This window comes from Corvus moneduloides, chromosome 14 (genome assembly GCF_009650955.1).
Source record: "Corvus moneduloides isolate bCorMon1 chromosome 14, bCorMon1.pri, whole genome shotgun sequence".
Lineage (NCBI taxonomy): Eukaryota > Metazoa > Chordata > Aves > Passeriformes > Corvidae > Corvus > Corvus moneduloides.
Window position 1 is genome coordinate 531401 of NC_045489.1, and position 25693 is coordinate 557093.

Sequence of the window (25693 nt, forward strand, 5' to 3'; positions counted from 1 at the left end):
TTGAGTAGCCATTCTCTGAGCTGGTAGAATGCATCACACTTTTGGGGTCCTTCAATGACCATGATGAGGCTACAGAAAACTGAAGCATCCATCTTTGCTGGTCTTGGGTCGACCACTCAAGTTGCCCCTCTCTGGTTCAGGAAGACAGGGAAAGGACAATTTTAATACAGAAGGGTCTCTATCCCAGGGAAAGCTAAGCCATGGTGTAGTAGTGGCGGTGGAGCAGAGAGCCCTTGTAGTATCTGCAGTGATAAAAAATCAGAGCCCAGGCAAGAGGGAGTTTGTTTAAGAGAGAATTATTTATTAGAAGATAGGAGGTTGTTACGTACAGATTCTGTCCTGCAAAAGTGTCCTGGTCAAGGATATGTCAGGGAGACATTTAAACCCATTAGAGCTGGCCCTGGCCTCCAGCAGAGATACTCAAGACACAGCAGAGCTCTGCCAGACCTGGCTCCACACTGGTGCTCAACTGGGGAGAGGCCTGGGTGCCACAGCATCCCTGAGCTCGTCACACCGCCTTTATCCCACGGGAACACAGCGCTGGGGACAGTGGGCGGTGCTGCAGGAGGGGCACTGCTCTTCCCTGGGCTGGCCTGGGGATGTTTTCCCCAAAGAGGGAATTGTCTTCCATTGATGAACATGGCTGAGCAAGTGGCTACGGAGATACAACCATGCTATGAGGTAGCATGAGGTAAATTAAAAAAGGAAAAGAAAAACCAAAGATCTCTGTGATACAGAGAAGAACTCTTCCCACTCTCCCTCACCCCCAAACCAGGCCAAGCAGCAGTGTCTGAGCCCCCTGCACAGACCCCCGAGGAAGCAGCTCAGCTCTCCCAGGGGATCACAAGAAGGCAGCAGCTGTGCCTCGCCCGAGCTGTGCTCCCAGCACCATTCCTGCCAGCTTCAGGGCTGACCTGTTTCCCCTGGGGCTGGCAGGTGGCATTAGTCTGCACAGCCCCCGCGTGGCTCGGGGCTCTGCCAGGTGAGGGGTTCGCAGCTCCCGAGCAGCTCCAGCCCCCGGGCTGTGGGCAGCACTGCTGGAGGGGCAGCACAGCAGAACGGGCACGGGAAAGGCATCACCACCCCCTTGGCAATGCCAGAAGGGCCCCAGACCCTGTTCTGCAGATGGTCAGTGGCTCACAGCCAGGCAGAAAATAGTGCATGTAACTTTCTAATTGATGGGTGCTGAAAGACAAATAAATATTCTGGAGTCTGACTCCTCCATCTGGTCCTCTGATGAAGCAACATTCTTGTCTTAACTTTGCTGTCTGGGGCAGAATATTACCTTCACTCACTGTCTGTTAAGTCACATTTAACTCTTAACTTTCCTTATTAAATCCTAATTATGGCTCCAGAGACTACATGTAACCCTCCCCACTTTGCTCATAGAGTACATAATCTTTTGTCTACTATCAGCACTTTATCAGGATTATTACCTTTTCAGTCCTCAGTAATCTGAAGGAAAAATATTGTTGGAGCCGGTTTGTCAGAAATTTAATGTAATTGTCAGAAACATCTGTTTATGACTCATCTATCACCACATCTCTCTCCTCATCTCCAGCCAAGAGTGGCCTTTGTTAGCCTGGTATATCAGAAAGCTTTGGAACAAGAGATTTGGCAGTGAATGCTCACAGCTGACACCAACCCAAAAGATGGGTCAGACTATAGAGCTCAGAAGGGATGATCTGTGAGACAAGAATTTTCCTTCTGCTGCAGATGATCTTCAGGGCTGGAGTACTGAGGATGGAGAGTAACAGGAACATGCAGCTATAAAGCAAAGCAGCAGAGCTCCAGTTACCTCTAGGACAGTAAACACTCAGCACTGAACTAGCTTTGCTACAAATATGCCTATTTTCAAATCAGGCTTTATGTTCCTAAGGCACTCAAGACTCCTTTTTTGGAACATGTACCTGAATGAGTTTGATGTTTGGGGACGGGAGGGTTCAGAAAATGTTCCCCAAGGACATCCCACATTTAGTTGAAGGGAAGAGATGATCCAGGCCCACTGAGTTATCAAAACCTCTGGAGCAATCATGACCACATGTTTAATTTTTAAGGATTTCTGTGGCACTGGATATGCTCCCACTTTCTTCACCCTGTGGAAAGAGGCAAGCTGTGGAAGCCTGGGCCCTCTAAGAGCAGGCCAGAGCTCTTCATTTACTATTTGCCATGAAACAACAAATCAGGAGGTTTGATCTGAAACAATCTCCTCCTCTCTCAGCCCTGACCTTAAAACTAGTTTAATTCCAGCTTGTTCTAGTTGGAGGAACACAGAGCAGACAACAGAGTATCTCATTTTGATTTCAATCTAACATTAGGGGTAGATTTTTGCCTCCATTTCCATTATTGTCTTCCAGAACTGGTTCTTCAGCCACCCATGATGAAAACCTGTCCCTGGCTAGGGCTTCTTGGAACACCTTGATGAGTGAAGCACACCTGTCAGAGCTGCCTGGATGTTGCACATGAGAAAAGTTTTCCTGGGTGTTTTCAGAGAGAAAAGGCAGGAGGGATGCTTTCCCTCCAGAGCAAAGGCATGGGAGCCTTTTTCCTCAAGGCCAGATAAAGCTGGCTGCTAAACGCCCCTGCAGTGATGCCCACGAGCAGTGCTGGAGCTGCCTGGAGCTGCTGGAGCCCCATGCCAGGGTTGGAGGGGCTGCACGGGGCAGTCTGGCAGGGAGGGCACACACGGAGCAGGGCAGAGGCTCAGAGCAGACAAGTGCAGTTCAGGGGGCTCCAGCAGCACAGGGGGGTCATTACCAAGGCTTGGTGACACTTGAGCATTGCTGTGTTTTGAGCATCTCGGCTGGGCACGCAGGACCAGCTCCAACAGTACCCAAAAGCAAAGAACATGTTCGGATTCCTGCAGTGTATGGCGTTACAGGGGAATGACCGTCACACAGAAAGACTTTGAACATTCATTACAGTATCTTTTGTAACTTTGTAATTTAATTGCCAACCCTTTTCCCTTAAAATTAATCATGGATGTACAGCATATAATCAAACAAGCTTTTTTAAAAAGTACATCTTAATATAAATAGTTTATTCAGTGCATGGTTGTGTATACAACAAATAATAAACAACTTTTTTGTACCAGGCAGAAAGCTGCCTGTACAGAACTAATTCAGTTTTGGAGCACAGAATCCAACAATGATTAATGCACAAAATCTTACACATCATGCAACTCTATGCCAATATTCCAACTTTCTCCCATGCAACAGACATGATGACCTAAATGGAAACCTAACTACATTTTTTAAACAATTGTTTCCAATAGCATGTATAAGTATATGTTGTTTAGGGGTAACCTGTCCTAACGCTTCCTCCTACACAATATTCACGTGCCCGTTACAGTGAAAGGACTTTTACAAATAAGACGTTTCTTATAAAAAAATTAAGTCACCTTAATTCCACAGTTTCTGTCTTTAGAAAAGAAGCCACAACGATAGTTTAACATGACACACAAAATGGAATTAAGAGAAATCTACACTGGAGGATAATTTTATCCCTTTCTGTTAACTTCCACTTGGGATAACAAAACAACTCAATTCCTACAGACTGGGGTTAGCACAAGAACTTTACCAGAAACTACAAATCTATAAAAATTTATATTTCATTGTGTTTAAAACCACAAGAACACTGTTTGCTTGAGCCTGAGACACCAACTCTCAGTTCCGACCCTGAATTTTTAATTATTTTTTTAAAGACATAGCTTTAAAGACCCATTGGAGTTCAGAAATCAAAAAGTTGCACTACTCCAAATTAAAGGATACATTTTTTTATCAAGCCTTAGATATAAAACAGTAAGCCAAGGAAACAACAGAGTTTACATATTTGTTTTTTGTTTGCCCCTATAAAACATACAAGCATTAAAATTTCCTTTGAAGAGCAAAAGTGGTCTTTTTCTGAGTTGGAAAGCAAATTCTTATCAGCACTGAATGCTGTGAAATGTTTTTGTTTCGTTTTCCACAAAGCATAGGAGAGAGAGAGAAAGAGAGAAAGAAAAAGTGAGAGAGAGAAAGAGCTGGACATTTCTTCTCTGAGATTTTTTCCGCAGTTGTATTGTCTGGCTATCCAACTGCCTTGTGATATGCATAAGCATATTCTACATTACTGGGGTGTATCCTTTGACAACCAGGAGATCTAATGGCTGATAAACGAGTGACCTATGCGAGTTCGGTGGCTTGTCCTGGGCAATTGAACGTTTGGATGAAAGACTGCGAGTAAGAATTCAACTGCATCCAGAGGTAAGGTTCTGTTTAGAGAGCACTTGGCTTGCCTGAACCTGGCTACGTTGACTCGTTTTGGCTCATGGATTTACCCCCATTTAGCACTCCTGAAACGCTTCTGCTCTTTGTTGGGGTCCCACTTCCAGATCTGGAGAACTCTGTGAGATCGTGGAGAGAAGGCTCTTTGTACATGGCCACTGCAAAGCAAGAGAGAGCAGAACATCAGCACGGGTCCTGGGCTGCCCATGCTGTGGGGGCAAAGCCCAGCTGTGAAATGCTGGGGTATTTCAGCCAGCAATATGCAACCTAAGGAGAGAATCAAACACCCATGGCAAGGAGACTTCTTCCATTTCAAACACTCCCTGAGAACCTCTGAGATCCTCTTCCATGGACTGACATTTTACAGAAGGGGAAAACCAGGGCTCCTCCGTCTCCCAGTTAAACCAGCCACCTACCCACCGCACTTACACAGCCTGGCAGGACAGACCTTAGCTGATAAAAATCAGCATTTCCTTACTAACAGAGAAGTAGCACTGTCCATAGTTGTGATTTAACCTGTTTGAGCTCTGCTTAGACCAACCCCATGTTACAAACACATTACACTCCTGTTACATAAGCAGCTGGACATGTCAATTATATATGCACAGCAATTAAACACTGACATAAGACAGCATCAGTTCAGATAAATGGAGCAAACCCAAGCAATTACCTTTTAAGGGTTTTGGAAGAAAGTGTGCTGCAGGTTTATTTTTCTTCACGTGGTTTCCTTTCATTATTTCTCCTTCTTTGTTAAGACCCAAATACCAACCCCGGCCAGACTGTTGCTGTCTGTAGATCATTGAAGAGTATGTCACATAGTAGTTTTCAAATACTGATTCTTTGAACTTGCATTCAGGTGTAAAGTGTTCCTGTAAGAAAGCAACAGATCAATGCGTGCAGGGCCAAATCTCACATCAGTTAATGAAAAGCATCCAATGTCCATTGCTTTCCGAACGGCTAGGAGTCATACCTCTCATCCTCAGCTATCCAATCATGAAACACAGGTCCTCAAAGTATTAACAAAGAGTAACACAATTTGAAACCTGTGAGATGATGCTGTGAGCAGCTCTAAGTAGAACATAATAAGATTTCTTTGAACAGTGAGTAAAAAGTCTAAGTGAAGATTTATTGATTGATGCAACTAATGGATATTAGGCAGACACAGACCTGTGTCAGCTCCGTGGGACCAGCTGTGGTCCAGCCCTATCAGCAGGAAGTGAGGCCACCGAACGCCCTTGTGCATTAACTGCTGGCCTTAGCTGCTCATGAGAGAAGTGCAGTAACAATCCAAAGCCAGTGTGCCATGAGCATTTGCTCATGGTTGTCTCTTTACTAACCCAGCAATATCAAGTTAGCTCGTAGCAGCTGCCTCTGTGGTCTCATCTCTGCTCCTCCTCTGCCTGGTGCATCATCCACGAGAGCCCAGCTGTCAGAGACCCTCTGCAGACATCAACCTCTGCTCCAGGACTGCACCACAGCTGTGGCATCGAGCCTTAGCCTTCCTGTTGGATTGTACTGTGTCTTTTGGGGGGATGGTATTGAGCTGATAGTGAAAACAAAGAGCAATAAACCAGGACAGAGCCTTTTTCCTCCTGCCGGTGGTGTGCTGGCTCTCCCCGTGCAACATCCTGACTGAATCAGTACCACTGCACTGCTGCCCAGATTCAAAAACAGATACAGACATGAAACATGGCTCTTAGAGGGATCTCAGATCAAACACCAGTCCTGAGAGCCCCACCCAGCTGCTTCCTACGGCCCTGGGTCCTTTGGGTTTTGAACATTACCAGTTCTGGCAACATCTCACCTATGGACTGTAGGAGTCCATAAAACATGGAAGAAGAAGGGTTTCGTCTGGTGATGCAAATGTTAACATCTCAATCGTGGCTGTCATTGCACCACAGAGCAGCCAGATGTTTGCTGCTCTTCCCTTGTGAAGGCAGCCAGCTGCAGTGGAGCTGCCCTTGTGCTTACAGTACCCTACAGAGGCGTGAAAGAAAGGAGGAAAAATTGTGCTTGTATAATGATTGTAATTTTGATTTTAAAATATCACAGGAAATTAAATGTCTCAGGAGCTTAAGATATTCTTATCTAGTTTCTAAAATATTCTTATGTGAGAAAAAGATGGTATTAGGAAAAAAAAAGAAACCCACCACTCTGCATTTTCTGCACATCTTTTGCCATTTTGCCTTTATAAGAGAAAGAAAAAGCTCCCATTCTCTGACTGGCATTTGCTTCAACAAAGAATGTGAAGCAAGCAATTTTCTTCTTTTTTTCCGTTAAGCTAATTGGTTGTTATTTAGTTAATTGACAATTGGTTTCAATTGCTGTCAAATGGGGACAGTCACTGCATTTTTGTAAGATTTTTGCATAAAAGCCTTCCCTCACTGTTCCCTGCCCAGCACCAGCCATGGTAACAAAGACTATTGCAAGGGTATCATCCAATTAGCAGCAAAATGGAAAACTACAGTGCTCCCACTGGAAGATTATGGTTTATGTACAGTAATTTGGAGCTGTTTTGGGTACAAAAGGCCTGCTTGTACACAGCAGCAGAGGGTCAGACTGCAAACAGAACCGGAACACTTACTGTGGGGCTCTCAGGAAGCAAGTTAACCTCGGAATGAGCAGCAGCCCAGAATCCCCTGACACAGAGGGCCAGGAACGGTGGGGAGACAGAAGGAAAGACACCAAACCCCTCCCTCACTCCTGGTTTTCCCTGGGCCCTCGTGGAAGTGCTGTGCTCCTGTGAGTTTGTGGCTGAGCCCATGCACAGCCCCACACCGAGCTGCTGGTGCAGCCCAGCCTGCCAGCCACCCCACGAGCACCACAGGGAAAATCGCTCCCTGGAGCATCCCGGGATTCTGCAGGAGCTACAAGGGGGTGGATCCTCACAACAAACAGCACAGAAACACAGACACCCCTCCATACCATGCTCAGTTATCAAGCCAAATTCCCTCCCAGTTTTTCAGGCACTAAAGCAGAACACCTCGTTCCCTGGACTGGGCTGGCAGAGATTTGTGCCCGTTTCCCTTGACTGACACCTGCCAATTCCCAGGCTGCAGCTGCAGCTTCAGCAAGGTGCTGCCCGGTGGAATGGCATCCTCCTTCCCAAATAAACAGCTCCCACACGAGCTGTTTGCAGAAACTGAAGTGCTCTGCCTGCTCCTGAATACCAAACAGCTGCTCACCTTTAGGAAGAGTTTGTTCCCACCCATCCCTTGCCTTCAGTTTAATCCAGTGTATGTCTTTCCTACTCGTTACAAAACGAGCCAGGGAGGAGAACTGCAGAGGAAGCTCTGAAAAAGGAATGGCAGCATGGGGGCATTCCAATTAAAATGTACTCTTCTGAGCTTGGCAAGTCCCCGTGCCAAGCCAACTGAGTACGGACGGGACTTCTATGAGCACATCAATTCAAGATACAGTGCAGAGCAGCACCTGCAAATTGGCCATTATGTTATCTCTGCTGGCAAATTCTTTATTAATATACTGAGGAAGAGCACGCTAAAATCAGGAGAGGGCCGAGTGCCCCAATTAACACTGATGTTTTCCAGCTCACATCGTCAATCCTATGGAAAATTTATAAATATAACTATTGAATTCTAAGGCCAGTTTTTTTCTGTCCCTCAGCTGTCCTTTTAGTCCATCCTTGCAATGAAAATAATGCAAATGAGTTCCGGAAAGTCCAGTGTTAGGGTTACATTGTTACACAAAACAGATGAAGATTAATTATTTCTGTGAAACAGTATTTCAGTCTCTGCTTACCTCAAAAGTCACTGATGAGGGCACCTTCATGACCATAAACTGCAGTCACTCAAGCCCCTCACACATACACTCTTAACAATGAATGAATGAATGAATAAATAAAAGCGAAAAGAAAGTGCTGGATTCACTGTAGTCATGACTCAGCCACGCTTAAGTAAGCAAGGAGATGAACTGTCAGGGGCTGCTTCTTGGTTTTGAGCTGATCAGCTGAACTACTGAAAGGTTCCTTCATGAACAAGTCTGTAGCTGCATTGAATATGTGAAAAATAATTAAAAAAGAATAATTTGGTGTATGATAATATGGTAAAAAGGCCTCGTGGCATACACTTAGAGTAGCTGTATTTCCAGGCAGCTGACTAGATTATATCTAAAATAATTCAAGCTGCACTACAGAATGCCAAGCCTGAAAGCTAAAATACCATAAGAGCGAAGCTGGAATTCCTCCTGCTCTATTTGTGCAGAAGACGTATCTGAAGCCAAAGCCCCTCCAAACTATCAGCCATCACACGCACCTACACTGCAGGACTGCATGTTAATTATTCTGTGCTCCAAATGACTCTGATGCAGGAACAGCCTCCCCATGGACAGAAAAGGGGAAACCTGCTTGTAAGGCAGGTATTTAAAGAGTGTGGCATCACAGGAGCCTCTCGTGGGGATGGCTGAAGCACAGTGCACAGAGGGAGGATGAAGACGTTTGCTCTCAGCTGTTTACTGCATACTGAATTTGCATTGTGGATACCATCAGCAGAGGCCATCACCAAATTCTTCAAGTCATGAGGTCAAGACTGGGTTTGTTCAATGTCTTTCTTTCACTGCAGGCTGAGTATCCTGAAGCTACCCTAGAGCAGTTTATTAGAACAATCACAGATTTTGTTCAGATGAACTTAGTGCTAGAGGCATGAGTAAACAACAAGAAAAGAAAAATTAACTTTGAAAAGTATTCAAGGAAAGTATTGTGTACTTGGGAAACTTGGAAAATGTTCTTACACACTGAGCATGTAATTATATTCCTTGTGATCAATGGCTATGTCTGCGTATGGAATTTATCCTTTATTTTCTCCACTTAATGAAAATTGGATTTTTTTCCCTCCATATCCCAATTTCTTTCAGGACTATAATGTAGCCCAGGATTCCATTTTATAATCATGAATTTTTGAAGGAGCCTCGTTAAGGCTCCAGAGCAGTGATTTTCTGCGCCAGTGAGCCTGCCTTTTTTTATTAACAGAGATTGATTTTCTCCATCTTGGCATGTGATGTTCCATGGTATATCCTCTGGATCATCACCCTGTAACGTGCAGCGGTATCAACAGCACAGGATGGGAATACTTCAACTTCAATGTTATCAGAAATAACAGCTTTTAGATCATCAGTGAGAAGACTGAAGCCGGTATTTCCTGAGCCACCAAAAGCCATTTGCTACAGCAATGGAAAATGACAATTACCTTAAAGCAATGTATTTTGTATCAGATATAGCACAGTTTCCACAGATAGCTTCCAATCTCACAATGCTGTCCATTTTGCTTAAGTTTACTTATTTTGAGGAATCCTGGTCATGCCAGTGGGAGCAACTCACAATCTGAGTACGTACAGATCTTGTGGGACTCTTTGACCGTGTAACTGTGACTGTATACAACACTGTCAGTCACAGCAAAAGATGATACCCAAAAAGCTGTGTGGGCTTTGAAGACAGGTGTGGGATCAGCTCAGTGAGGAGCATCATTCTGGCTATGCCTCTTCCAGGTGAGTTTTCAAAAAGACTTTGCAGGTAGCCCAAAGCCCTCAGTAAGGCCGAACTAACTGCTACCAGACAAGCCACCTGCTGATGAAGAGGGATTTGTGGAAGAGTGTAATTCCCCTTGAATTCACTTCATCTGTACTGGCCGTACAACCATGGAAGGAAGAAAATTAGATCAAAAATTATATAAAGAAGAGACACTGAATTTATTCAGGAAAACGACTTAATGACAGGAGTGATAGGAAGGCAAAGTTTTCCTGCAGAGTGATCCCAAACAACTCCATAGCATGGATCTTCCTTACTGCTAGTGCAATAAACAGGAATTTATCAAGTGAAACACAAACTGTCAGTGATGTGTAAAATTATTTAGTACAAAGCTTCTGTGAAGAGTACAATGGAGCCCAAGGAAGCAGCTGGATAACCAGTATCTCCAGAGAAAGATTCCAGGTTGTCACTAGGTATTCTCTGAATCTATGAGAAAAGCACTGAAAAGATCCTGTAATGATTCCCTTGACATCGTTCCTTTGCGCAGCAAATCAAATGCACAAACTCAGGGAAAAATGCCCACAGTGAACTGAAGTAGAAAACATATTAATTACAAATACAGAGTTTTAGAGGTGTGAGTTTTGTTCATTACTCTTTTTCTACCCTTATCAGTGACTCAGTTTGAAAAGCTGTCCAAGTCATCTTTGCCCAGATTTTTGAGTGGCATTTAGGCACATCAATAACCAACTATTTAAAGCTGGGTGTGCTCTCAGTGTGCTCTGCCCATGGAATGGATGCACTGCCTGATGACCCAAGGGAAAAGACTCAATGACTGTAAACAATGCTGAAATTTAATTGAGACAGGAACTATGTATAATCATATTATTGTTCCCCTGTCTTTTGGTGATGCTTCACCTTTTCAACTGTGTTGATTAACTAAAGCATTCCTTAACTGGGGCAAGAGAACTAAGGCATGATACATACAGAAAGAAGGTATTCTTCTGAATACTGCAGAGGAAATCAATCAATCCTGCTGGAGAAAGCCTGTATTGTGGCTAAAAACTTCTGCAAGATGCCCAGGACTCCACCCCACAGATGTCAAACACAGGTCTCTTTCCTAATCCATCCCACCAAGTTTTGACATAGAATTTACCTGGTGTGAATAAGGAGGACAGAAGATCCACTTTACCCCAAATTCTTCTCTTCTGCCTCATGTTCACCTCTGATGATCCTGGAACCATTGTAGAGGGAAACCTCTGCCATTACCTGAAGGATCAAGTCTTATTTGAACACATCCTAATGCTTGCATCTACCCTCTTTTAATTGCTGCAGCTTTAGGACATCAGACTTGCCAGTCCTAGTTCAGAATCAGTAGAATTCAAATAAAATAAAAGGAAGAAACTAGTCTTTAAACATTGTCTGTTTTGTGAAACTTGAGAAGGTTCATTAAGCAGTAAATGCCTGTCAGGTTTTCTGAAGGCTTTAAACCAGACTAACAGAGAAGATCAATGTGTGTGTTACAGTTCTGTTATTACCTAGAAGCCATTTTTAAAATCATATTTAATTTTTATTGTTTCCCACATACAGAATCCCTGTTACTGCTCCAGAAACTGCAGAGGAAAGCCTATATGTCCATTTGTAATTAGGCCTCTTTGGAGACAGATCTTCTTACACTTATGTAGGCATCGATTTGAGTAAAAAAGAAAACCAAACTAGAATAACTTTCCCTATGTCTATCCAAGGTTGTATTGTATGATAAAGCCCAAGGATTCCTGGAATGCCCTGCCAGGTTTGGTCAAGGACTGGTTTACACCACTACAGCCTCTGGCTAAGGTAATCTCCAGATGAAAAGTGGGAGATGAAAGTATCCCTGTACTTCCACACTGATCAAGTTTTCTTCTCTAGGTATGTGCACTGATCGTTTTTGGGTGGTGAGCTTGCTGGACCTTGGATCAGATCTGCTACATTTTCTCATCATTCTCCCACCCACACTGAGCCAAGCATAGGAATGAAATCCTCCTGGCTGAGCAAAGCACCGAGAGCTGCCCCAGCAGAGCTGCTCAATGCCTGACCTGCCTGGCTCTTGAAAGGGGAAAGGGAAAAGATGTGCTCCCTGAAAACATGCTGGGAGAAATCCCGCCTCCTTGGCCTGGAGGAGAACTCGAGTCATGGTACAGCAGCACAGGCAGCTGCAGCAGGTCACTCTCCATGCATGTGCAATAAACACCCAGAGCCACTGGAGCTGGCGGATCATTCCAGCAGCCTTGGGACTGTGCCAGCTGCTGAGTCGTGCTCCCATTGAAAACTACAAGAGAACTCCCTTTTCCTCTCAGTAGGCTCACAGTTTTCCCCAGAGCAGCCAATCCTTTTCATAATTTTCCTAAGCTCATTATCTCTGTTCCCTGCGACAGCGGCTTCCACAGGTGAATCCAGCACTGCAGAAAACGTATTTAAAATGTGTCTGTTGTTGTTTTTTATCATAAGCACATTTCTTGGTTTTGGTTTTTTGTTTTTTTTTTACAGCTTTCTTCTCTCAGCTTTTAATTTTGGAAAACAGCACATAAAAGTACTCAGTGTGCCTCTTCTGTGCCATTCATTACCCCACATCTCTCCATCGTGCCTCTGCTTATTCATCTCTTGTCTTAACTAAGCAGGCCTAATCTTTTTAAATCTCTTCTCATATGAAAGTTTCTCGGTGCCTTTAATCATTTTCATTACCCTTCACTGAATTCTTTCTTTTTTTTTTTTTTCTCTATCATTTCCAGAATTGAAACATAACATTTAAGAAGAGGCTGCACCATTGAGTTGCATAACAGAGGTAAGATATTTTCAGTCATTTGTCTTATGACAAAGTAAAATGGTCTTTGTTGCTCAGCCTCGCTATTGTGCATTTGTACAAAAGTTCTCTATCTTTTAAATTGTGTCTCTGATAAATATAGTCCAATTTTGTGGTATTTCTGACCCTCTGATTAGTCAGTGTATCCAAGCTTAAATATTAAAGGGAGAAAGATGCAAAAGGCAGCTCAAACGGCTTTCTTCCCCAGAGCTAGAGCAGAGAGCCCCAAAGATGCTAAGCAACCTGTTTTATAACAAACCCATTATTACATAGATAACCTGCCAGACACTGCAATCAGATTTCCAGCAGTTATAATTGACATCAAATCCTGGTATTGTCAAATCTCTCCAACACAGCTGTTGAGCAGAATGTCCTCAGCTTAAGTGTGTCACATACTGCTTTTTAAAAAAGAACAGATCTAAGTTGAAAAAAATCCCTTTAAAGTGTGGGGATCATCTTCTGCTCTCAGTTACAGACAGCCCTTCATCCCACTTGTTCCAATGGCCAAGCCCCGAGCCCACTGCCATTTGCTGGACATGGCCAGTGGCATCTCACGGACTACGAGGAGCCAGAGCCTTGGTACAACACAAGTGCCTTGTTTTCAGGAAACTGCTCGTGGTTTGTTCCTCTGAGAATTGCCCTCCAGCTCTTCCTTTGGTTTTGTGAGCTTCTGCAGAGGATGCCCAGCAATGCTGGACACTGCATCACCAAACAATCCCCTGGCACTTCTGTGGTCCAGCCTTCCCAGCACTGGAGAGCTCCCCAGACAGGCTCTGTGGAAGCAGCAGGGCTAATTAGAAGAGTATGGCATTTACTGCTGTATCCTAGATACAGGACACCAGCCCTGGGCTAAGGAGATGGAAGAGATCTCCTTTGGACTGACACCCGTGAATTCATGCAGATTTATCTTAAAGGGCTGGAAAACAATAATCTAATCAGTGTTAGCAGCGAGCTCTAAATCCGTCTCTTTAATTACAACCAGGGACGTGACCCTTTTTGCAGTGGATGCTCCTAAAATTCTATGGAAAATCACGAAAGCACACAAAGCTTTTTCTCTTTTGGGGAAGAGCAGCTGAATTAACAGGAGTCAGAACAAGTGCTACCATCCTTCCTGTGGGAATAGTGATAGCAGGGTATGCTGTCTCTGTGGTAACCTGAGCCTGGCTGAAAGCCTGTCTTTACAAGAGCTCTGAGTGCAGGTGGGGAAATCGATGTGGAAGTGATCCCCTTGTTCTTTGCTGCTCTGCTGAGGTGCCATCCTATGTTTCTGATGGGAAACTCATGGAGGCAGAGCTCTTCCACCCACAGGCTGGGCAGGCAGCTCTCCCAAGCACAGCCTCTGCTCAGCCTGGACCTCCCCAAACCTCCACCTGCCGCTTTGCTGACACCAAAGAAGAAAGATGGGGTCTGCTCCAGAGGAAGAGCTCACATGCTGCTGAACGAGCTCTTTTTCTGCACACCAGAAATTGCCTCTGTTCAGTGACTGTGAGGAGCTGCAAGTGGAAGATAAATAACAGCAGGAGCTGCAGAGAAGGAATAATGCCACACTACATCAAACAGGTTCTTGCTTCGCTGTCAGCTGAGAGTCTGTTCCACAGGAAAGGCCAGCCCTGCCATTTGGCTGTATGCTTTATTAATGTGGATGCGTATTTCTGGTCTCTGGCTTAGCTGATCAGTCGGTTCAGTCTGTGCTCTCAGGCCGGGTTCTCAGCACAGGCTCTGTCCTTTCCTCCCCGAGTGCCCCCAGCAGTGCCCCAGGCCGCTGTGCTCTCTCGCCACACAGCCCTGGGCACTGCCTCCCCTACAGCAACACTGCCAAACGTATTTGGGATCCCCCTGTAAAGCTTGGTAAAGTTATAAATGCGGTAGAGTTTTTGGACTGGCATTATATACTAAAAAATAACACCAAACTAGCAGGCCTATGAATTAGGCTTTTGTTCTGAAGCATTACATTGCAAGCGTAATTGTTAACATGGATAATGGCAGTGCTGGGAAACTTAAGTAGGACATTACACTCAACAAAAGCAATGACTCCTTCAGAACCTGATCCAAAATGTATTTATTATAACCAAGGCAAATATTACCCATGTCTTTACTGCATTTTGGTTAGCTCCTAATGTTCAGGTAGCCTGCAAAGACACACAGACATCTTGCTAAGAAATCTACGATATTTGATATTCGTCACTATTAATTCAGCTCACTTGCTTACTACAAAGTGTAAATATAAAAGACTGAGCGTAATAATAATAATAATAATGTGAATGTCCCAGGTTCAAGGACCTGGTTAGCTCCACCCCGAGCAAACCAGCACCTCTATGTGACCAAATGATAATGAGACCTTTTCAAATGAGCTTGATTTACTGAAATCTGTTTATTCATGAATGCCACGGGGGGATGTTTTTCAAACCTCAGTAGTTTGACAGTGCCAGGGCATTACTGGCAGCCAAACCCTGCTTCTTGATATAGAGCAGTGATGCTCTTTGGAATTTCCCCACCCTCCCTAAATGATGCTATTGACTGTATGCTGCTAAGAGGATCTCGGAGGGATGTTTGTATTGGAGATGTAGGCTAACTGTGAGATTTGAGAGATTTCAGATGGCAAAACCTTTTAATAACAAGGTAATAAAGGATTATACAACGGAGATGAGCTGTAAGAGTGACTTTATTTGAGAGCTGATGCTGACTGGTAGAACACATTTGTTTCAGCAGGTAAAGACCCCACCTAAGGAGGGGCACTTCTGCAGAGAATAGGCTAAATTTCTCTCTGTGACATACACGTACATCTTGTAAGCAACATTTTACGTCTGGGGAAGTTTTCCAGCACTTTGCACAAGAAGAGCTGTGCAGCAGAGCAGAGCCCAGCTCCCCTGCACGGGCACAGGTACCAGGAGTGCCACATGCCTGGGTGTACCTCGGGGACATCGTGCACTGGCACTGCAGTCACTGCATTGCTCCAACAAGCAGTTGGCACTGTGCAGCTGGAGAAACGCGAAGTTTCACATCACAGTCAGCACTGGAACTGCAGTGTGCTCTCCAGCAAAGCCTGCATGTGTCCCTGGGAACAGCTGGGTCAGATGAGGAGGCAGAAAACACCCCCTTCCACCTCTCCTTGTCCCCTTGGAAACCAGACCCTGACACATCAGACAGGCCCACAAAGCTGCCTCCAAAATACAGTTTCTTTTGGTTTTATAGTTGGTAGCTCTAAACAGGGTTCTCCAGCTAGACAGATAATGCACAAAGAAGCAAACATATTGGAAAATACCTCATTCCATGATGTGGCTGCGCCATTAATGTCTAGAGACTGGGCTGGGTATTGCATGTCCTCTCAACAGGCCTCCAGCAAGGCAATGAAGCTGAGAAACAGAAAGCCCTGTCCTTCCAAGAGACTGCCTGAGCACACAGATAAGCTTACAAAGCTCTGTTTTCTTTCTCACACAGGGATATGGACGTTGCAAAGGTCTGTCATTTGGCTGTTTTATGACTCCCTGCTGCCCCATGGCTGTGTAAAAGATTACTCTGGAGCCAGACTTTTGGGAGACACCATGCTGCTGTTGTCTAAGCAGCAGAGGAGAAACAGGTCCCTGGTAAAACACTTGCAAACCTAATTTAAGCTTGGAAGACACCCAAATGTCTCTGGGAGGTGCAATTTAAAACCCTAACCTAAGATAGCCTGGACTGCAATCGCAGATTTCTGGGAATGTTGAGGGACACTTGCTCCATGAATCAAACACTGCAGATCTCTGTATCATAACATTTCAACAGAAGAGCTGTTCTGAGTTCTCTCACAGTGAAAAAACTAGAAAAACACTAAATTCAAACATAGGTATGACCACTACCTGACGTAGACATCTGCACCAGCAAGCCTCTGGGGCTTTCTGAGAATTTGAGTCAAAGAACCCTTTCTACCTCCATCTCCGTCTCCATCTCAATCTCAATTTCTCTGACAGTGTTACCTGTAGAACACACAGGGAGCTCCCTGAAAGGATTTAGAAGGGTTTAAATGAAATCTTTGTCCCTGAATCATACAAAAAGGGAACTATGTGAGCACTTTGATTTTAAAACTAAACCTTGTATCTCTGCCTCAGGAAGTCCTTTTAAGCACAGTTAAAGAACTTCTGGCACGAGATTAACAGATGCTGTGCATTGTATTACAAGGAGGAATCTGAAAGCCAAGTCCGAGGTTTAGTTTGAAAACTACTGTTGTATTTTTTCTTGCGGTATCTAAAGTGCCTTGGATCAGTTCTGCCTCTGAATTCTGGTTCTCTCTTTCCAGGTCAGCAAATAACACCTGTCTGCAGCCAGCCAAGGAGAGAGCAGAGCAAAACGAGCCTGCAACTGAATGTATAAAGCTGAGCCTGTCCATCAGAAAAGATGATCATCTTTCAATTTCCCCACTGGCTGATCTTCCATTTCACTGTCCAGGGAACCTGCTGTTAGTATAACCTAACAAACAGCGGAACAGGCTGGGGAAAGAAGGCATGGCAGACCAAGGATTTAGGGATTTGCTGATGAATCATATCACCTGCCTACTGAAGTCTGCACAAAGAATATGGGCTGGCAAGTTCAGAACTGGAGTTTTCCTGCAGCCACAGTGGCAAAGCTGATGGGGGTGTTGTGGTTTAAACCCAGGCAGCAAATACCACACAGCCACTTGCTCACCTAAGCATCTGAGGTGATGGGGAGGAGAACCATGGAGAAAAGAGAAAGCAAAACTTGTGGGTTGAGAGAAGGACAGTTTAATAACTGAAACAAAGTAAAATGGACACTACTAAGAAAAAGGAGACGGTTAGAGAGTAAACCCAAGAAAAACAATAGAGTTGCTCAGCACCTGCTGACTGACACCCAGCCCATCCCTGAGCAGCAGCTGGTCCCTTCCAGGAAACTCCTCCCTGTTTCAATACTGAGCATGACATTCCATGGCATGGAATATGTCCTTGGCTAGTTTGGGTGAGCTGTTCCAGCTGTGGTCCCTCCTGGGTTCTGTGCACCTGCTCACTGGCAGAGGCTAAGCACTACTGAGCCACAAGCAAACCATCACTGCGTTACCAACAGGATTCTCATGCTGGATCCAAAGTGGGCACTGTACCAGCTACTGAGAAGAAAATGAACTCTGTCACAGCCAAAAGCAAGACAGGGGCCAGGCCTTTCCTACCACACCACAAACTGAGCTGCAGAGGTGCTGCCCGGTTCCTCCTTCAGTGACTGTGGGGGTGAGCCCAGTCTGTGAGCTCTGCTGGAGACCTTAGCTAGACTGGTCCATTCCAGGATGTCACAGCTCAGCAGAGCAGCACAGGCTGTCCTCAGGTGGCCCCAAGTGTTCCACTCTGTCACCATATGAGACAGGTTAAGTGAGCTTTAATACCAAGTACTGCACAGAAGAGGATTTCAGTTCTGCTCTTGTCTAGGCCAGGGAAAGTCTGCCCCAGATCAGCCTTGGCACTGGGAGTCTGATGGCTGAAATGGAAAGAAATTACCTTGGGTACATCCAAGATAGAGGTTTTGCTTTGCAGTATTTATGGGGATTTCTTTCCCCTTCATGGAAACAGCCCCCAAACCTCACAGTCTTATTTTGGCAAAGCTCCCATTAAAATGAATCATGAATTTGCCTGAGTTAGTGCTCCAGGACTGACCTCTAAATTGTTGAAAGTGAATGACATGTAAGAATTTATGTCAATTTTCCAAACTGTTCAGCAAAGGTAGACAAAAATCCTGCTTTGAAGCTAGAAGGTGTATGGCTGAACTCCTGGTCTGCCATGAAATCCCTCAGCCCAGGCTTTTTAGTGAAAAACAGTGCCTTTCAAGCCTCGTATTTTAACTGCTGTTCTTCTGTACAATGCAGAACTCTTTGTCTCGTTTCTTTGGTTCAAGTACAGCCTCCACCATGACCAGCTTTATGCTGTAAGTGACACCCTTGATCACCAGATGATGCTCTCCTCATGGGGAATCTGTAGGTTCCTTCCTTTTCTCCCTCTTGCAAAATATTCTAGAGCCTGACCAGGCAAGTGTACCTTCCCAGAGGGACCCGTGGGTATCACTGGATCCCTGCACGGCACCTTCAGGGCAGTCAGACTGGACATCACACTTTGCTTTAGGCACTGCCTTTGCATCTGTAGGATCTGCCACAGCTACAGCACAGTCTGTGGCGTAACAGGCAGTGAACTCTTCCCTGGACTTGGGGGTTTCATCTCTGAACCCCTCACAGCCCGGGGTGTTTTGCTGAACTGGAACAAAGTACAACAGACTGGGGCTGCTGGAGCTCGGGGTCCCCAGGTGTGCCTGACTCACACTGTCCCCAGGCAGTGACTGAGCTCGGGGTACAGCACCTGCAGGAAACCTTCACAGCCCGGCCCTTGATCCCAGCCCCGGCTTTGCCACGGCCACGGTGCCCAGAGGGACCAGCTGCTTGTGTTCACAGCAACACCACTTAAAAATTAGCATCTTAGCAGGGATTCCTGGACTTTCATTACAGTGAAATGTTTTCAGAATTATTCCTAAGTGGCTTTGCCTAGGATTAATTGGGTCTACAAACTAATTATTTTCTTTCTGCAGGTTATAACAGTTTGTCTGCTGGTCTCTTGTCTTTTTAAGCTCCAGCTGGGGAGATTCAGCTCTTCACTTCAGTGTCTCCCACCACTGGATGTTTGTTATTGAAAAGCAGCTTCTGCCAGAGCTGCAAACACAGCCAGGAAAGCCCAGAATGCAAACTGGAAAATGATGAGGAAGAAAAGGATTAATTTCTTCCTCTAGATTTTGCAAAGCCATTACCTGTTCTTGAATGACATTTCCAATTCGACACTGGGAACCGCTAAAGCATTTACATAAGAATGCAAGAATGCACGCATTATCACTGCAGGAAGCACTTAAAATTTAAGATAATTATATAGTATGGAAACCATTTCAAAGGACTCAAACAAAATAACAACTAATTCTAGAGAGTCACCCTTTAAGATGATTATTACTCTGCACTACTGCTGATCTTCCACTAAAAAAATCCTTCTCTTTACAATTATATGCACATTATAAATTCCTACTTTGTTCTTCCACCATCAAGCTCCTACAGCTGCCACTGACAAATTTGCATTCTCTGAGAGCTTAACTAGACAACCAAAATATTCACAGTGGGAACAGAGGTAAAATACAAGATTGCCATGGTTGGATGCCACCCCCCCTTCACCCCTGCCTCACACTGGGCCCTCTTCCCTGGGCTCCTACAGCACTGGTTTGCAACAGGGACACAGGGAGGATCCTCTCAGGAACTTGACATTTCTCTGCTACACAGCGAACAGCAGAAGAAAGAATCCTACGCTGGAGTCAGCAGCTTGGGTGACACAGAAAAACCTGGCTGGGCGTCATGGGGGGAACCCCTCTGCCTCCCACCTCTGCTGCTGTGTTTGCAGCGAGAGCAGCACTCTGTAACCCGGGATGCTGCTTCTCATCTGTGCAAAGTAATAGAAAGCACTAAAAATGTATTAAGTCAGCTGCTTTCCAGACCAAAAAATCACATTTCAACTGAAGAAACCTGGCATGGGAAGAGAGAAGCACACTTGTGAGGTGAAAATGTTCTGCCCCACCAGCCTCTCTCTACCTGCTGCTTCCACTCCCCACTCTGACTCCTGCCTCCTGCACCACTGCTGCCATTCTCTTCTCTTTTCCCCAAGTGTCCCAGGGAAAAAAAAAAAAAAAAAAATCCACCTAGCTCTACTGCTCAAAGCAAACTCATTTGGGGAAAACTTATCTGCCAAATCCTAATATGTTTTTATTGGATATCTGCTGAGAGAGATTTACAGCTCATGCCAAAGTCAAACTCTATTTTTTTTTCCCCCACAGCAAGGGCAAAAGTATAACTCAGAGCAAATGAAAATTTCTTGTCTCAGATATTATGGAGACTTAAGAAAGTCCCATACCAAGGCTCTGACTTAATGGACAATAGAAAGTATTTTCCAAGTCTACTTATTGGAAATAATAGCAGTGAAAAGAGCTGAAACTTCCCCACAAACTTCAGCCTGAGAAAGAAAACTGATATATTGAAAATCTTAAATTCTGACAAAGTACAGAGTAAATTAAAACAGCATCTGGTAATGGGAAGAGCAGCCAGCTCACTAATAGGTGTTGCTCCCTGGGCTGCTGCAGGTTTTTCACACAACTGTCTCAAACAAAGCACTGGAGGTCTGAACAAGCAGGACTGGCAATGGGGCTCACATGGGAATTTCATTAGGCTTGGACTAGAGAACATTTCAGACAATGCTGGCAGGAATTCCCCATCTATTAAATACCCATTTGCAGGAGCAGGACACCAGCAGCTTTTGCAGAACGCCCTCCAGAGCTGTGTGAAGGGTTACCAGGTACCTGAGCAGGCCAGCACAGGGCCAGGGCATTCCCTGAGTTATTTCAGTCCCCCGGGGCTACAGCTTTTCTCTTCTCTGCTCCCCTGGGCTACCCAGCCACTGCACTCCAGGGGCTGTTTCTGCTGGCAGGGATGTGCTCATGAAGCCTCTTACCCTTCAAACACAGACCTGTGTTGGAGTCCTGCTTCCCTACACCCAGCAGGAGCTGTGCTGCCCCTCAGGCACACATCACCTTCCCTCCAGGCTGTCCCCACTGCTCCAGTCCTGCTGTTTGCTCCAGCAGGGCTGAGACTGCACTGACACGTCTCCTTCCATGTATCTGCTTCTCCTGCAACATGTTTTTGGGCATAGAAAGCTATCTCGAGGAGTAGCCAGAGATGCTCCCTTGCCTGCCTGAACCCTGAGTGGTCACGATGAGGAGCAGCCACAGAGGCACCAAGGTGTTCTCTGCTCTTGATATGCCTCATCCCATCAAAGATCACAGCTGTCTCTTCCAGTTTTCTCAGATGAGAGAAGACAGGAGTTGCCAGCCTACAACATCACTTTTTAAAACAGGCTTGCCAAACTCACTCCCAAATGAATTATGTAAGTCTAGCTTAAACCAACCAGCTGCCCGCCCAACACCCAGACTGCAAGGACCTGTCGAGACAGAGGGAATTACACAGGAAGCAAGATGCTCTGTCCTTACAGCAGAGCCCATCTTTCATGTATTGCTGTCACTGAAACCTTACCATTACTGAAAAAAGACAGAAGAGCTGTGCCAAGTGATGGTCTGGATGTCATCTTCTGCTGTGGACACCACCTCGTCTGACCTTTCCAGTCAGCCAGCACCGTTTGGGGTCAGGACACTGCAGCTGCCCAATTCAAGCTTGACACTTCCCAGAGTGGCCCGGGACAAGTCTCTTCATGACTTCAAGACTCATTTCCCAGGGGGACACTCTGGGAAGCTGAACATACTAAAAGGAGCAAAGCACTGTATGCAATTTCCTGCTTTGTAAGACAACAGTGATTACAACTGTTAGAAGCAATGCATGTTTGCACTCCATTGTGAAAATGAGGACTACTAAATAATATCTGAGTGTAATCACATTTACATAGTTGAAGTGTGCATGGAACAAAATAGTCTTTGAAGAGAACCACCTCTCCTGCTCCCAGCAGCTGCAGCCAGTGTGATGCAAGAATGCAAAGGGCTGAATTACTTCTGCAGCCAGGAAAATGATTTATATATTTTTAAATCATTCATGTGAATTATATAAAAAAAAGGCGTATAACCTAAGAATTGAATGATGTATAGACTAGTTCATCACTGGGGTTTTAATACGATACCTCTAAAATATGCATATGGATCAATGATTTACTAATAAACTACTTTTACAATACAGGCACACAGACAGATGCAAAGCACAACAGGTTTAAACCCTTTAAACCCCCCAATTTCCATTCTCACTGATACAAAAAAAAAAAGTATTTATATTAAGTTGGTTTTATTATCCCTTCATAAGTCTTAATCCATTAGTGGGCTACCTTCTACCACAGCACATAAATAGATCAGCCTTTCATCATCAGAGACCTTTATAATATTGCTGTTGTTCATTTACTCTTAGTTTTCTGGGTATGCTGAGCATATCCCAGGCATGCAAGAAGGACCTACTTGCCCTAAAAAACTCCAGATCAAAAAATACACCTGATAAAGATGAAAAATATTCATCAGAGGCAGCAGGAAATAAGAGGAGCAGAGCATGGCAGAGACAGGCAGCAGTGATGTAATTTCAACATTTTTTTTAAAAAAGTAAATCCTCAGAGCTGAAGTGCATTTTAGATTCAGTAGCAACTTCAGCACTCCCAGTAAACCCCTGGAAGTGCTGCAGTGCTTTAGGAATGTGTGTTCCCGGTGCATCACGACGCTTGGCTCCTGTGCTGCTCCTTGGTTTCAGAAACAGAACTCGTCTGCCAGCAGCACCTCCCAGCACTCAGATGTTATTCCCACATGAGCATTTTCACAAAGAAGGAAATGAAAACCTCGTTCTTACATGTTTTGCCCAAGGCTAATGAGGAATTTATTGCCCAGCATGGATTAAAACCCCAGAACACTTCTTGCACCACTACTGTTTTTAGTACAGACTTTTTCTGTCCTTCTGCTGACTCCACCAAGCTCTCCTGCACACTGAGGGCAAGACAAGTTTTGAGGCTCTTGATTTATTGGTTTTTAAACCCATAAAATGCCCTGAAATAGTCCCAGTATTTGTCCTTACCATCTCCTGCTACATTGCTAAACCTGTCTTTTGCATTTTTCTGCAAAACTTTTCCCACTCAGAAGATGCAGCAGGATTTAGCTAGGACTAGCAGAGGAGTGCCCAGTCTCAAGTTCCACAAGGATCATGGTCACATCTGCCTTTTCCAAAGTGAAAAGGCTCAGGAGCAGCCGCTGAGGGTCCAAGCCTCCTGCCTGCAGGAAGGCAGCTCTCATCCCAGCAAAGAGGAGGCTGCTGCTGTATTTACACTCACATCACGTTCCTGTTTACATCCACCACAGATTCCAACTGGAGCAACTGCACTGTCCTCTGACTTCTTAGAAAAGCTGCATACCAAGGAAAGCAGGGCACACCCCATCCTTGGAGGTGCTCAAGGCCAGGCTGGACAGGGCTTGGAGCAGCCTGGACTACTGGAAGGTGTCCCTGCCCTTTGCAGGGTTGGAACAAGATTATCTTCAGGGTCCCATCCAGCCCAGGTCATTCTGTGACTGTGTGATGATTCTACATCTTCAGACCAACCCTCTGCACTTTATTCCTGCTTTCTGGAGGGAGAGTTTCCTCTAGCAACACCTTGGTGACCTCCACCTGCACTATCTGACTGCAAAGGCCAAGAGGGCAGTGAAACCTTTCAGGTGTTTTTACCTGATAAAGCTCTTCTCACCCTGAGGCTGGCTGCATGAACTAAGCTCTTGGCAATGGCAAACTGCTGGCACCAGCACCTGGCTGGCAAAAAGAGGGAACTGGGCTACACCAGCAGCAAGGTGCTACCATGGTTTTAAACATCAATTCTGCACTACAAAGCTTCTCCATCCCTTGACAAAATGAGTCCATGGCGTGTTGGAAGGGAAATCAGTGGGAGGAGCTGCTGATGATCACTCTATACCAGTAAAACGTGGTTAATGTGCATCACCAGTTGCCCACTGCACCAGTTACAGTGTGTAGCTACAAGTCAAGTACTCTATTTGTGTAATTACAAGGAACTGGTCTCTGGGGGTTATACAAATAATTCAGTATACTAGCTAAAAATGAGCTTTCTGAGAACATTTACACTAGTATAATCTGATGGGATGCAGAGTTCTGGAAAATAAATGCCAAAGGGGGATGAAAAAACAGCTAAAGCTAATTTATTTTTTAAATCAAGTGAATATTAGCATTTTTTTGTCCGTATTTGCTCAGCTTTAATGAATGGCTTCTTTGCTTCTTCATTGCTATTTCTTCTTCTTGGGCAATATATCTCAACTTGAGGAATTGTATCCAAGGTTCAGCTCAACTGCCAAGGAGTGAAATGCAGTTATAATAAAGCTACACTGCACTACACGTGGGAGGCACCTTTGTCCATCAGCCTTTCCAGGGAGCTTCTAAAAAATAACCCCTGTTATTAAACTAATCACCTTGTGTCAAATGGCAGCATGACAAGAGAGACAATTTACCTGGGTAATAACTCAGCAATAAAGGTATGTACAGAGGAGGAGGAAATTAGGTTGCTGCAGACACAGCAATAACACAGTGAAGAAGAATCCAATATTGGAAGAGATAAAAGTTTTCCATCCCAATATTCCTCCGTGACAAGTATGAAAGAGTATGCATAAGAGCAAGGGGAAAAGATGAAAGATAGCAGCACAAATGCTTTTGAAAAGTGAGCTAACAGGTAATTAATGCCTCCAAAGAAAGAAGATCAGAAAGCTGGCACAGATGCAGATCTCAGTGCCACACACTCTGGGCGTTGCTCTGCTAAATGCTCTGCGGAGGGGATCCAGCCAGGGGCTGCCTCTCCCCGTGGGAGAAGCCTGCTGAGCTCTCCCCTTTCCACCCACGCAGGAACGTAACTGGTAGAAGGGGGCAAGCAGGGTATTGGGGTGGCAGTGGTGCTGACAGAAACAAAATGTGTAGCAGTGACATGTTTTCTAACAGCAATGACAGATTTTAATAAGCAAGCTATTCTTCAGTTTTGATTTGAGGTGTATATAATTAGGTAATGTGGGTGTTGAGTGATAAAACCCACAAGAAACACACAAATTACAAGCACTGATTTTTTGAAACCATGGCCTGTTTCAGACTAAATGGCATGACCTATTTTTATTGTGTTATTATATTTGGAAAATAAAAGGAAAACTTTTCTTTTTCATCTCTTCTTCAGCATAGGAAAGATTGGGGACAAATGTCACTGCTCTTTTAATGTCTCCTCTTTCAAAACTTAAGAACTTTTATTTGTGGTTGGATTTCTTTTTCTGTTAACTGGCTTCTTCCTAGAAGAGATGAGATCTATCTTGTTTTTTCCAGATTTTCCAATGATCACTTTTACAAACTTCCCTACAATCCCAGTTAAATATTTCTCTGTTCCAGATTTGAATAAGACCAGGGAAAGCTAGAAATATTCTATGACTGCTGACCAAAACCAGGAATTTACAATGGATTTCAAGAATGTCCTTTTGAAGGGAATATGACTGCTCAAAAAAAAAAAAAAAAAATCCTCTCTGAATTTTCAGTCATTTCCTCACGTGGCAAGATCTCTCCAT

The 25693-nt window shown here is 44.7% G+C and overlaps 1 protein-coding gene and 1 long non-coding RNA gene across 7 annotated transcripts in view; one reads left to right on the forward strand and one right to left on the reverse strand.

Moving 5' to 3' along the window:
• Positions 1 to 280: 280 nt before the first annotated feature.
• FGF13 (fibroblast growth factor 13) overlaps positions 281 to 25693 on the reverse strand; it is a 239877-nt gene continuing 214464 nt past the window's right edge. For all 6 annotated transcript variants that reach the window (XM_032123717.1, XM_032123722.1, XM_032123719.1 and 3 more), the window contains 2 exons: positions 4936 to 5134; positions 281 to 4423 (listed from right to left, as the gene is read on the reverse strand). In XM_032123717.1, coding sequence (XP_031979608.1) covers positions 4287 to 4423; positions 4936 to 5134 — 336 coding nt within the window. In that variant the 3' untranslated portion in view covers positions 281 to 4286. The remainder of the gene's footprint in view (positions 4424 to 4935; positions 5135 to 25693) is intronic.
• Positions 12238 to 25302, forward strand: LOC116450849. The gene is made up of 2 exons (XR_004242987.1): positions 12238 to 12562; positions 16854 to 25302. It is a non-coding gene; the product is annotated as an uncharacterized LOC116450849 (long non-coding RNA).